Here is a 13,877-nt window from a genome sequence, read left to right on the forward strand (position 1 = left end):
CTTCTTCTTCTTCTTCTTCTTCTTCTTCTTCTTCTTCTCCTTCTTCTTCTTCTCCTTCTCCTTCTTCTCCTTCTCCTTCTTCTCCTTCTTCTTCTCCTTCTTCTTCTTCTCCTTCTCCTTCTCCTTCTTCTTCTTCTCCTTCTTCTTCTTCTCCTTCTCCTTCTTCTCCTTCTCCTTCTTCTCCTTCTCCTTCTTCTCCTTCTCCTCCTCCTCCTCCTCCTCCTCCTCCTTCTTCTTCTTCCTGCTCTACGTCTCCCTCTAACCTACACCCTCACAGGAGTCTCAGGCCAGGGCCTGCTCAGGTAGAACTGCATGCCGCTCCCAACCTCATGTTCACCCCTCCCAGCCCCTTGAGCTGCCCAGCAAAGCTGACCCAAACAGGCCCCTTGTAGATAGAGAGGATGCTTCCTGTCCGCCATGCTATAAGGAACAAGGGACCTTCCTTCATGTGCCTTAAGACATGAGGATCCCCTGAGGCTGATAAGAAAGAACCTGCTGGCACAGTTTAAGGGCCCCAAGATCACAGTCTCAACCCCTCCCCTAGCTCTCATCCCCTGCTCAATATATCTCCCTTGATTTCCAAGGTCTTTGGCTTCGTTCAGACCTTGACGGGCTCTGAGGACCAAGCGCGCCTCTTCAAAGACGAGGTAAGGTACAAGTGCAGAGAGACAGAGATGAAGTCACTGCCACTGAGCCAGCAAGACACTGTTCCCCTCCCCAGCATTCCCTGAGCCTGAGGGGCCTCTGACCAACCATAGTCACTCATATCTGTGGGAGAAATCTTGTAGGGACTGTGGCCCAGCGTGGGGATACTGTGCTCAGCTTCCCCTTGGGAAAGAATCTGTTTGCTCTTCTGCTCTCTGCCCGGGACTGTTTGAATTGAGACATTTCACAGATTGGAGTGCTGGGGAGAGAACACAGCTCCAGCAGGCTGAGCAGCTACTCCGTTCCTGAGCCACATCCCTACATACCACTGAGCCTAAAGCAGATAACAGGTGGCATAGGTGTAAGTGTTTGCTGGAGAGAGTCTAACACAGTACAACATCCTTAGGTATTGCTTAAGAAAGATGTGATGCCGTGAGTTACAGGGAAGAGAGTGTCAGGTTTGAAGGCAGTCTAGACTGGAATCCTAGCTCTCCCAGTTTGAGCATCTTGTCTCCGAGCACACATCTTCCTGGTTTTATGACGGAGGTAGAGAGAGTGCACTGTGGGCTGCCTTGTGAGTCATTGTGAACTTTGGAAAGAAGGAATGAGTCTTCAGTGCAGTAGATCTAGTAGGATCCTATCCCGGGCACGTGTGTACATCCATCTGGCAGGATTGCAGAGTCAAATAGAAATCCACCACTATACCAAAAGCCCAGTATGGGGGAGACCTCTATAAGTGGTAGTCTGACTTTTTGTGTGCAGTTGTCCTTAAATAAAGAACTTTATTTGCGACTCTTTTAATTTGTAGAGTTTGAAACTGGAAGGAGCCCTTGAGTGTGTTTAAGGCTTCCTTACAAAACAACAGAGGCATGCCCCTGCAGCAGCACAGTGTGGTCTCTGGTCTTGCCCCTGTATTGCCCGTCTTATCTATGCTTTCTGGGTGTCAGTCCAGACAGACTCCTACTTCTAGAACATTCTGACCAACACAGAGTAAATGCATTGGGCTCCTTCTTCCTGGAATGGCTTTTTTTTTTCCCATTTGCTTAGGGGTTTGGTTTGGTTTGGTTTGGTTTGGTTTGGTTTGGTTTGGTTTGGTTTGGTTTTGGTGCTTGGAGTTAAGCCCCTAGTTTCTTGCATGCTAAGACCGTCCTTTATCACTGCTCAGTAGTGATGTCTACCACCCACCCACTCCAGATGACCGAGGTGAATGGCCAATGCCACCCGTTTTATGAAACATGTGGACTTGAGTCCACTTCCATCAAGACAGAATATCCCCATCATACCAGAAAGTTCTGCCTCAGCCTCTTCTGGTCAGGCCTCACCCCAAAACATAACCACTGTAGATCGTCATATTTTTTTTTTTAGCATTGTAGATTTATAGATTGGCTTTTGCCTCTTCTTGAACTGCATGCGCGGAATCAGACAGCCAGTGCTCTGTGGGTCTCTCTTCATTCCCTGTAGTGCTGTGTAGTGCTGCATACACTCAGTTTTTCTCCACTTAGTGCTCAGGTGACAGCTCTCCTGTCCGTGGACATTTAAAGGTTACCCTCTCAGTCCCATACCTCACAAGCCCCTTTCCCTGCCTTCTTCCCCCCCCCCACTCCCTCCCCACAGCTGACTTTGGGGACCGGAATGCACACTTCTCAGCCTTTCACACACTGGCTCCATCTGCCTGGGGATGAGGCAGTTGGAAGTAAATTACAGGCGTCACGGTCTTTCACCTCTGACCACTGTGACTCGTGACTTTTTTAAACAACGCTGTTATTGCGCAAGCAAGCAATCAGTGCTAGCTTCTCCGACCTACTGATCATCCAAGCCCTGCCCTTCCCCAAATTTCCTGTCACCTCAGAACGTTTTTAAAAAAATCGTTCTTGAGCCAAATAAGGCCCATATAAATTATTTCAGGTGTTTTGTAGCCCTTCAATATCTCCCGTTCTAGGAGAGTATTCTCTTATCTTGTCTCTCGCTCTCTCTTTTTTTTTTTCCTTGTGATATATATTTTTTAAAAGTCTCGGAGTCAGGACCAGCAAGTTGGCTAATAAGCCGGTAAAGGTGCCTGATGCCAAGCTTGAAGACCTGAGTTTGATCCCTAAAACTCCCATGATGGAAGGAGAGCGCTGACTCCTGGAAATTGCCCTCTGGCCTCCACACACATGTAGTAACGTGCACACATCCAACACCAACACTCACACTCGTACATACACAAAGTAAATAACTTTAATAGAAAAAGGCTTAGAACTAAAAATCAGATCCAAAGGCTTGTTTACATTCGAGTGTTCTCCGTCTCTCTGATTTGGGGGGCAGGATTAGGTCAGAGGTTACAGTGAACCCCATGTGATAGCCCTCAAAATCCCCAGCTTGCTGTTAGTGGCCCTGAGCTTGACAGGTGGGTCCCCACAGGCAGCTGTGGGGTTTCTGTTGTCTTTGTTTTTGTTTGTCTTTGCTCTGTTTTGGCTTGGGGTGGGCGGTTCACAAATGCTAGATCCCACTCGTAGATATGGAGGCTGTTGCCCCGGTTACAAAGTGAGTCCAGGCAGTGTTTAAAGCTGATGACTAATGAGTGAAGCCGCTCAGACCAGGAGCCAGGATTGCTCCTGAGACAGGCGGGCGTGCAGTCTGTGCAACAACATCCTGGGGCCCTGTTCTTCGAAGAACCTGGCAGCTGGCTTGGTGCTCTGCTGCCACTATTTTGAAATTCTTACTAACTTTCAAACAAGAAGCTCCGAGTTGTCATTTGGTAGCGAGCCCCTCAACTGTGTCAGCAGCAACTGTTTTCTCAAAGCTACTGTCTGTAAGGGCTCCAAAGACGCTTTTCCAGTGTACATGTCTGACACAGAGCAGTCAGCAGAAAGACAAAGAAAAGCTGAATGTGTGTGGTGCGGGGACCAGGCTTCTTGCTTTCCTTCTCCGCCCCCATTGTTGTCTTCCTTCTCTCCTTTTTCCCTCCCTTGTCTTTTCTTTTTTCCCTCCCTCCCTCCCTCCCCTACCCACCACGTGCCCTTTCTCCCCTCCCCCTACTTCCCACCATATCTGCCCCTACCTTCCTTTCACCTCACCCCCCACCACGCCGGACCTCTCCCACATACCNCCCCCCCCCCATCTCCTTCTCACTCTCCCACCCCCTCAGATGATTGACGGCGAGGCCTTCCTTTTGCTGACACAGGCGGACATTGTGAAGATCATGAGTGTCAAGCTGGGCCCAGCCTTGAAGATCTATAACGCCATTCTCATGTTCAAAAACACTGATGATGCCTTTAAGTGACTGGTCAGGGGGGGAAGTGGGGGCTCCTCCCATCCTCACGGGGCTCCCTCTGCAAATGGTGCTTCTCTCCCAACTTGAGTTCTGCACCCCTGTCCTCACTGTCTGACTAGGTGTGGGGGAGCAGAGGAGCCCGGGGGAAGCAGGTCTCAGCCCTCGGACCTGGAGTTCATTTGCCTCCAGTTGCCCCAGGGAAGGTGTGACTAAACAGAGACCTGACTGATATAAGGGCCGCAGGTATCCTGGCTGGGGCAGCCTGCAGCTTTAGCCACCTTGGTTATTGTCTTAGGAATTAGGAGGAGCTAGGTAGGGAAGGCGTCCTCTATTCAGACCTATGTCGCTTTTTGGCATCTCTATGTCCTTTCTCCTCCTTGGCCCATCTCCCCCTACGAAGAACTGACCATGACCTTGGTATGCACATTTTACACATGATAGGCGCCTCCCTCCCAGTCCGCTGTTGGCTGTATACCTTTAACTCCCCATTCATGGTCCAGCCAGGCCCCATGGCTCTCTTCCCCTGTAGATGCTTAAGTCTCAGAAATATGGGAGCTTCTTACTAGGAGCCTCTGGCTGTCTTCTCCCTTTTGCCTCTAGGCAGAGATTGAGAGCCCAGGCACCACCTTCCTGAACACATTCAGTTCAAGATCACTCAGCTTTGAAGTGGGCAGTACGGAGTGAGCAGATGGTTAGAGCCCATGTCCTAACAAGCAGGGCCTAAGTTCCCTGCTGCTGTCTCTGTTGGGTGTGGGGGAGATGAAGTCTGCCCTGGCAAGCGGTCCTGACTAGGACGTCAGACACACTGGAGTCTTTGACCAAAAGACTAGCTCCAGAAAGTGTGATGGCTGTATCATTTTCTCTGACTGTGGCTCTCAGCCAAGATATTGCACATGAGGGAGAGGCCCCTGCCAACCCAGCCTCCTGCCAGGAGGGTGTAGCACTGGCTAGCACACAACCACTATGACATCACATTCACTCTGTCCCTTAAACATTTCTCATTCTGCTCTCGAGTCTAATGAAAGCCGCTTATGGTAGAGTTGGAAAGGTCCTCTCTCCTATCTCTGACCTCCCTGGCCCTTCTTGCCAGTCTCCAACAGTCTCTCACTGCCAGCTAGGTTCCTGCTGGGGCTCTGGGACTCGAACCTTTCTGTCCAAGTGGAGGTTCGGCCTCCACTCAGTTACTGCCAAATCCACCTCCCAGCCTAAGTGGGGAGGGAACCCAGGAGGGAGCCGCCCCTCCAATAGGTGGGAGCCAGTGCCAGGCTTCAGTTCATCTGGTGCTGAGGTGGACCTACAGGCTGAAGAGCAGGGTTGTCCCCCAATCCAGTAAACTTATAGGTCATGTGATATGTGTCTTTGCGTGTGTGTGTGTGTGTGTGTGTGTGTGTGTGTCTTTCCATGTGTGTGTGTACACACGTGTTGGTCACTCAGCAGTATCTGTCAGGTGCCGGTGTGAGGTGCAGTATTGGGGATATGAAGGGCTACTGTTAAGCTTTGAGGCTTTATTATTTCCTCAGAAATGGGAAGCCAAAAAGTCCTGTTGATTTCCTGTTTCCGCGCTTTGGGGACCTCCCCTCCCTAGGCCAGACAGCTTCTGGGGGACAGCCAAGTGTCATCTAGCTAGCCTGGCAGAGGCTCAGGTTCCCTTTCCCTTTCAGCTCTCAGGGGTAACTTTCTGGGAGGACACTGGGCAAGGCCAGCCAAGCAGGGAGGGAGGGCTAGGTTGACCGATATGACGTCACTGCCCCATTTGCTGGAAATAAAGAGGAGCCAATCTCCTCCAATCGTGATTGTCTGGGTTGCAGTGGAAAACTGCCACCTCCTGGCCTTTAGTCCGTCCTGCCACACACTGACTTGTCTGAGATGGCAGCAGATGTTCTGTGTTCTTGACTGGAGCTGTGAACCACACAGCTCCCAACGAGAGGGACTGCACAGCTTTTGCCGTGCAGCTCTGCCAGTGGTGGTTGCCTGTGGGAGAGACCAGACGGACTAACAGACAGCCTTGGAGAAGACGACTCGCAGCCTCCCAACTCTAGGCTACACACCCCTTCTGCACTAATATCAGAAACCAAATCTTAAAAAGTCAAAAGAAACATGCCTGCCAAGCATCCCCCACCCGTCCACCCCACTGGGTCCCCACTACACCCGAGCCCGGGAGCACAGGCCATGGGTGGCTGTCTCTGGCACTTGTGCCCTGGTCTCTAGAAACAGGGACTACTTATACTTTGTCCCCAGCAGGCTTGTCCAGCCACTGCCCAGCCCTGGCAGTGATGAACTTTGTTTAATTTCTGAGGCAGAGAGAATGGTTCCCGAGTCTGAAAATGAAACCTGTTTGCACCTCCATTCACACGCACTGTAATGGTGTTACTTTTGTTTACTTGCTCTGTGTGTGTGTCTGTGTGTGTGTCTGTGTGTGTGTATGTGTGTGTATGCTCTCAAGCATAAATTCTTAAAGAAAATCCTCTGGTTTAAGCTAAAGTGACTCTTGAGAGAGGAAACATTACAAAGAAAATATAGTATGATTTGTCTGTGTATTGAGACAATATAAATAAATAAATAAATAAATAAATAAATAAATAAATAACCAGTCTGCAGCCAGAGTCTGTTTTTCTTTTCGTGGTGAAATGCCCAGAACACACAGGTGACCATCAGTGCTGCCATGTCGAGGAGACTAACTCCTTCTCTCTGCTGCTTGGTAGGTCTTAGAGCACTGGTTCTCAGCCTATGGGTCATGGCCCCTCTGGGGGCTGAATGGCCCTTTCCCAGGGGTTAGCCTTAGGCCCCTTGAAAACACAGATACTCACATTATGATTCATAACAGTAGCAACATTACAGTTAGGAAGTAGAGACGAAAATAACGTTAAGGCTGGGACTCATCACATGAGTCACAGCATTAGAAAGGGTGAGAACTATTGCCCTAGAGCAACTGAGTTTTATACTTTAAAAGACCCGGTTTATAAAAATGCAAATGTATTGAAAGGAGGAAGCTGAATGGAGACTACTGTAGAAAGGAGTCCCTGCTTAGAAACAGCTGACTAGGGATGTGTTCTCACAGCAGGCCACTGAGGAGGAGCACAGAGGCTGAGCTAAAGTGAGCCAGACGACACCTCAGGCTGACAGGGCCCCTTGGCACTGGTTTTGCAAGCAGAAGAGTTCTAAGTATGACAGGGTTGTGGAAACTTGCTCCAAGCTTCCAGAAAGCTGCCAAGGCCAGGTGGTGTGCGGTAGGGCCAGATTTTCCAGAAGGGGGCCTTGAGTGACCATTGTATGAATCGACAAGGGTGGACTCCAAGTTACAATGAAGATATCAAGATGTTTGAGATGCCAGGACTGTGGGGTGTCCACCAAGGAAAGCTGCAGGTCTGAAGTAGAGCTAGGCTAAGACAAGTTACCTGGGTCCCAGGCAGCAGAGCTGGAGATGTTGGGGCGCCGAAGGCTGAGAGCCCAGATGGTTCCACCAAGAGCTCCAGATGCCAGATCCAGAGCTTTGGGATTTGGTGTTAGCTGAGAGTGGGGGCTGTCTAGTAGAGGGCTTGCCTAGCACACAGGAAGCCCTGAGCTTGATCCCCAGCACCTCGGGAACCAGGCCAGGGGGTCTACCTCTCCAGTCCCAGCACTGGGAAGATGGAGACAGAAGGATGAGAAACTGAGGCCATTTTGCTACATAGTGAGTCTGAGGTTAGTTCTCATGGAATGATATGGCTAAGGAAAGAAAGAAAAAAAGAAGGAAAACTGTATAGTAACTATATACCTGCTTGTCTTAAAAGTGTAACCCAGAGGTCCTGAGTTTCAATTCCCAGAAACCACATGGTGGCTCATAACCATCTGTAATGGGATCTGATACCTGCCCTCTTCTGGTGTGTCTGAAGACTGAGACAGTGTACTCAAATATATAAAATTGATTATTTATTTATTTATAAGAAAAGTGTAATCAGCTGGGCCTGGAGAGATCCCTTGGTGGTTAAGAACCCGACTGTTCTTGCAGAGGACCCAGGTTCAGTTCCCAGCAGGCACATGGCAGCTCCCAGCTGTCTGTACCTCCAGGTCTAGGAGATCTGACTCCCCTTTCTGGCTCTTCAGGCACCAGGCATGTGCTTACTGCACAGATATACATGCAAGAAAAACATAAAATCACTACATGGACAGGGAAGTGTGTGCTCAATAATCTGTTGAATAATTAAATCCCTACTTTTTTTTTTAAAGAGTATACAAGCCAGGGCTGGGGAGATGACTCAGCCAATAAAGTGCCTGCCTAGTAAGCTGAAGATCTAAGTTCTGATCCCTGGAGCTCCCTGGCCAGCTACTCCCTATGATGAGGACCTAAGGCCTCAGGACCAACACAGGATTTTTCTTTGACCACCCGCCCCAGATATGTGCACCCATACACATACAAATAAGCACACATATACATACAATTTTTTTAAAAAAAATTAAAAACATAAGCAGAGCTCCTGGGGTCTCATAACAATGTTTTATATTAATAATCAAGGCCAAAGAATTAAGGGACACCCCTGGTTTTAAAATTAGCATGATGCTTTCTGGTGTTAAAATGCCATGCACACTCACTGTAACTACCTCATCAAAATCTTTAATTCCTGCTTTCCACTGCCCTTCCAAACCAACTGACTAAGAGAATGCCAACCATGGAGCTGTTCAAGAGCTCAGCTTCCTCCTCTAGAGCAGAAACTTCCCAGCCTGGACAGATTGGCATCAAGGTAGACTGGTGGCCTCGGGCTTCTGCGAACCGAGCTCCCATGGCCATCGGGGACAACTGTGCCTTAAGGAGCTTGGCCCTACTTCCCTTCACACGGTCCTCCAGCCTCCTCACCATGCGTTTCCCATCATCTCCTGTATGGCCTCGCCGTGGACGTCACAGGAAGCAGGCACCTCCCCGCCACCCACATCTCTTCTCCTCCTTTTCTATCACCGTGGAAACGTCGATTCTTCTTCCTGGAAGCTAACCCTTGAACAGACAGCTGCAATAAAAGAAATGTTGACGCATAAGGAAAGGCTGTGGAACATTCCAATGTGATTGTGGAAATAAAATTTTAATACACGGGTCGAAAGGTAAAGCAAAAGGCGTCTCCTAGAGAGAGTACGGGACGAAAGGATGCCTGCAATCCTGATGACCAGCCTCACCCTCAGGAAGGCTGTACCAGTTGAAGGATAGACTGTCTCCAAACACACAAAAACAATGAGGTGGAAATAGGAAAAATATTGAAAATACGCAGACTCGTCAAACATTGAATTATTTTAATAAACACACTCGGGGGCTGGAGCAATGGCTCGGTGGTTAAAACACAGGACCTGTGTTCAAGATCACAAGCCTCTGGAACTCTAGTTCCAGGATCTGACACCTTCTTCTGGCCTCCTTGGGGCACCAGGTATAAATATGGTACACAAACCTACATGCAGGCAAAACATCCACACTATAAAATAAAAAAATAGAACCAAGGGGGAAAAAAAAAGAACTATTCTAGAATTGAGATCTGTTAGTGTCCAAACTGAGAGACCACACTTAGTGCTAGGGCAGGGAGCAGTGGCCTCCTGCAATACTGTAAAATAGCAGGATTAAAAGAAGGTCTATAAAAAGAAGAGAATAAGCCGGGCGTGGTGGTGCACGCCTTTAATCCCAGCACTCAGGAGGCAGAGGCAGGCGGATTTCTGAGTTCGAGGCCAGCCTGGTCTACAGAGTGAGTTTCAGGACAGCCAGGGCTATAAAGAGAAACCCTGTCTCGAAAAACCAAAAATAAATAAATAAATAAAAAGAGGAGAATAAAGAAATAGAAAAGCTTCCAGGGAGAATAAAACCAGGGAACAACGTGAATGCTAATGTCATTGGGTCTCTCTCCAGCAGTTGCTGAAACAACAGCAGAACCGTATCTTAACTAGTTTAAAGGAGAAGAGATCATGCAAAGCCCAACCAACTCCATTTTTTTGAGAAGAAACTCCATTTTGTGCAAAGGGGCTAAACTCCAAGTCCAGGAAGAAAACCACTAAGTCCACTTGCGCAATCATCCTATGGCAACCCGCCACCCCCACCCCTTAGCAACAGCCAGTCAGGCTACAACAGCAGGGCCAAGGAACATATAGATAACCTAAGACATCCTGCAGAAAATCGATAACCTAGCCATCCTGTTTGTCGAGTGGCTTTGCTCCCGTGTTTGGTTCCTGCAGACTATGCCAGAAAGGCAGTTTTAAAAATATTAACTCGCTGACCTGTATGGAATTTCCCCAAGTTTGCTGTAACCACAACAAACACCCTGCACCCCTGGACTGGAGGCTCTCACTTCTGACCTGCGACGACAGTGATGGTAAGGACCTTGCTCACGAGCTCCTAATAAAGATCCTTATGTGTTTGCACCAGTGGTCCTTGGAGTCCCTGAAACCTGAGCATAACAACCACAACAAAGGAGTCTGTGTATGTGAGGGTGGGTATGCACGCTCATCTTGGAGTGTGTGTTTGAAAGTCAGAGGACAGTCCTGGATGCCAGTACTCAACTTCCACCATGTCTGAGACAGAATATTGTGCGGGGCAGTGGTGGCGCATGCCTTTAATCCCAGCACTTGGGAGGAAGAGGCAGATGGATTTCTGAGTTCGAGGCCAGCCTGGTCTACAGAGTGAGTTCCAGGACAGTCAGGGTTACATAAAGAAACCCTGTCTCGAAAAAACAAAACCAAAACAAACAAACAAACAAAAAAGAATATCTCTTGTTCACTGTTTCATACACACTAAACTAGCCGGCCTGGGAGCTTCTGGCTATCCAGTCTCCTGTTCTGCCTCCTAGCAGGGCCTCATTGGATGACAGGTACTTGAGTTACTTTGTCCAGCTTTTACCTGGTTTGGGGACCAAATTTGACGCTTCAGGCCTATCTAGCCATCACCTTGCCCACGGAGTCCTGGTTCACAATAAAATTATTAGTAAGAGGAGTACATAGGCTCCATTGAGCAGGCCTCTGTAAGGGGATGCATAGGCTCCATTGAGCAGGCCTCTGTAAGGAGATGCACAGGCTCCATTGAGCAGGCTGTTAAACAAGAGAGATACAGTGGTAGGAAAGGTGGGGCCAGCATGATACCAGACACTGTGAAGAACAGGAGAATGAGAAGGAACAGAAAGGATGGGGAAGGTCTGAATAAACTCAGACTGACAGACTAAGGGAATATGCTGCTTTTATCAAAATGTTGTATGGTAATGCATAATTCTGGGTTAAAGATGTTCAATATGTAGTCATGCACCATACAGTGAGTGATATCATGGTCACTAATTCTACCATAACTAGGACAATTGATCATATAACATTAAGTCTAGTAATGCCATGTCTATCTTAGTTTATGGAGGATACTCAATGATCCTCATGTAAGACCATCTAATAACACACAGATCATATACTCATCATCAAGAAATCTGTGATATATGTATGTTCTCTCTACATATAGTGACCATATATGTATATTCTGCATATATGTATATTCTGTATATGTCTCTCTTTTTTGGGGGGGTGGAGGGTGTGTGCAGTGAACTTTATAGATGGTATTCAAGAGAGCAGGGAGAGCTCCCCAGGCCCCTCCTGTTACTAGGGGGGTCTGGGATGGAAATTGTGAGGGAGATGCTCAGTGTTGGGGGCCGAGTTGGGACAAGGACTCCTTAGCAACCAAGGGCCTCTCTCTTGCTCTCATTGTCCTTGCTGGGGTGGGTGGTCAAAGGTTCCTTACTCCTTGTAGGCCATGTAGGCCATGAGGTCCACCACGCAGTTGCTGTAGCCATATTCATTGTCATACCAGGAAATGAGCTTTACAAAGTGGTCATTGAGAGCAATGCCAGCCCCAGCACCAAAGGTGGAAGAGTGAGAGTGGCTGTTGAAGTCACAGGAGACAACCTGGTCCTCAGTGTAGCCCAGGATGCCCTTTAGAGGGCCCTCGGATCCCTGCTTCACCACTTTCTTTCTTTTTTTTTTTTTTTTTTTTGGTTTTTCGAGACAGGGTTTCTCTTTATAGCTCTGGCTGTCCTGGAGCTCACTTTGTAGACCAGGCTGGCCTCGAACTCAGAAATCCGCCTGCCTCTGCCTCCCGAGTGCTGGGATTAAAGGCGTGCGCCACCACGCCCGGCGCTTCACCACTTTCTTGATGTCATCATACTTGGCAGGTTTCTCCAGGAGGCATGTCAGATCCAGAACGGATACATTGGGGGTAGGAACATGGAAGGCCATGCCAGTGAGCTTCCCATTCAGCTCTGGGATGACCTTGCCCACAGCCTTGGCAGCACCAGTGGATGCAGGGATGATGTTCTGGGCAGCCCCACGGCCATCATGCCACAGCTTTCCAGAGGGGCCATCCACAGTCTCCTGAGTGGCAGTGATGGCATGAACTGTGGTCATGAACCCTTCCACGATGCCAAAGTTGTCATGAATGTCCTTAGCCAGGGAGGCTAAGCAGTTGGTGGTGCAGGATGCACTGCTGACAATCTTGAGTGAGTTGTCATATTTCTCATGGTTCACACCCATCACAAACATGGGGGCATTGGCTGAAGGGAAGGAGATGATGACCCTTTTGGCCCCACCCTTCAAGTGGACCCTGGCCTTCTCCATGGTGGTGAAGACACCAGTAGACGCCATGACATACTCAGCACCTGCATCACCCCATTTGATGTTAGTGGGGTCTGGCTCCTGGAAGATGGTGATGGGCTTCCTGTTGATGACAAGCTTCCCATTCTCAGCCTAGACTGTGCCGTTGAACTTGCCATGGGTGGAGTCATACTGGAACATGTAGACCATGTAGTTGAGGTCAATGAAGGGGTCATTGATGGCAACAATCTCCACTTTGTCAAGTGGAGAGCAGATGGCAACCCTGGTAACCAGGTGCCCAGTACGGCCAAATCCGTTCACACCGACCTTCACTATTTTGTCTACAGGTCGAGGCTGGCATAGCACAAGAAAATGTGGCTGGAACAGGGAGGAGCAGAGAACTGCCATTTCTCTGGTAAGGTTTCTTCTTCTTCTTCTTCTTCTTCTTCTTCTTCTTCTTCTTCTTCTTCTTCTTCTTCTTCTTCTTCTTCTTCTTCTTCTTTTCTTCTTCTTCTTCTTCTTTCTTCTTCTTCTTTCTCCTCTTCCTCCTCCCCCTTCTTCCTTCTTCCTCTCCCTCTTCTTCCTCCTTTCCTCCTCCTCCTCTTCTTCCTCATCCTCCTCCTCATCTTCTTCTCTTTTGGTTTTTCTGTGTCTCCTTGGCTGTCCTAGAACTCACAATGTAGACCAAAATGGCCTTGAATTCAAAGATCTGCCCACCTTTGTCTCCTGAATGCTGGAATTAAAGGCACATGCCACTACTGCCCTGCTTAGTTAGGTTTCTATTGTGAAAAAACATTGTGACCAAAAGCTACTTGGGAAGGAAGGGCTTACTTCATGTTATGTTTCCAGGTAACAGTCCATCACTGAGGGAAGTCAGGGCAGGAACTGAAGCAGAGGCCATGAAGGAACACTCCTTTCTGCCTTGCTGCTCATGGCTTCTGCACTTTTCTTTCTTATACCATTCAGGACCACTACATCAACCACTAGCCAAGGCAATACCCACAGACTTGTCTAGAGACCAAACTTATAGAGGCATTTTACCAATTAAAATTCACTCTTTTTAGATATATGTAGGTTTGTGTCCAGTTGATAAAACAAACAAACAAACAAACAAACAGCATCTGAGGCAACCATAAGTTAATTTGTGAGAAAAAAAATCAGAAATGTGTGTTTGGATGGAGAAGACCTAAACATCTATGTTCAGGAGCAGGAAGGAAGTCACTTGACGATGTACCAAACTAAAAGACGGAAGAAGGAAAAATATATGCAGATTATTTAGACACATGGAACTGACCTCTGCATGAGGGAGGTATGGGAAAGGAAGATATGCTTCATTATTTCCCTAATAGAACGATTTTATTTTTTATTTTTTGTTTCCAAAACATGGTTACTCTGTGTAGCCCTAGCTGTTCCA

The 13,877-nt window shown here is 48.2% G+C and overlaps 1 protein-coding gene across 2 annotated transcripts in view; it reads left to right on the plus strand.

Moving 5' to 3' along the window:
- The window catches only part of L3mbtl1 (L3MBTL histone methyl-lysine binding protein 1), a 34,806-nt gene extending 28,312 nt beyond the window's left edge, over window positions 1–6,494 (plus strand). The window contains exons 22-23 of one of the 2 annotated variants that reach the window (XM_021155694.2): window positions 585–647; window positions 3,773–6,494. In XM_021155694.2, the coding sequence (XP_021011353.1) occupies window positions 585–647; window positions 3,773–3,907 (198 nt within the window). In that variant the 3' untranslated portion in view covers window positions 3,908–6,494. The remainder of the gene's footprint in view (window positions 1–584; window positions 648–3,772) is intronic. The other variant, XM_029469373.1, reaches the window with a different exon arrangement.
- Window positions 6,495–13,877: the final 7,383 nt, after the last annotated feature.

The sequence above is a fragment of the Mus caroli genome, chromosome 2 (genome assembly GCF_900094665.2).
Source record: "Mus caroli chromosome 2, CAROLI_EIJ_v1.1, whole genome shotgun sequence".
In the NCBI taxonomy this organism is placed as follows: Eukaryota; Metazoa; Chordata; class Mammalia; order Rodentia; family Muridae; genus Mus; species Mus caroli.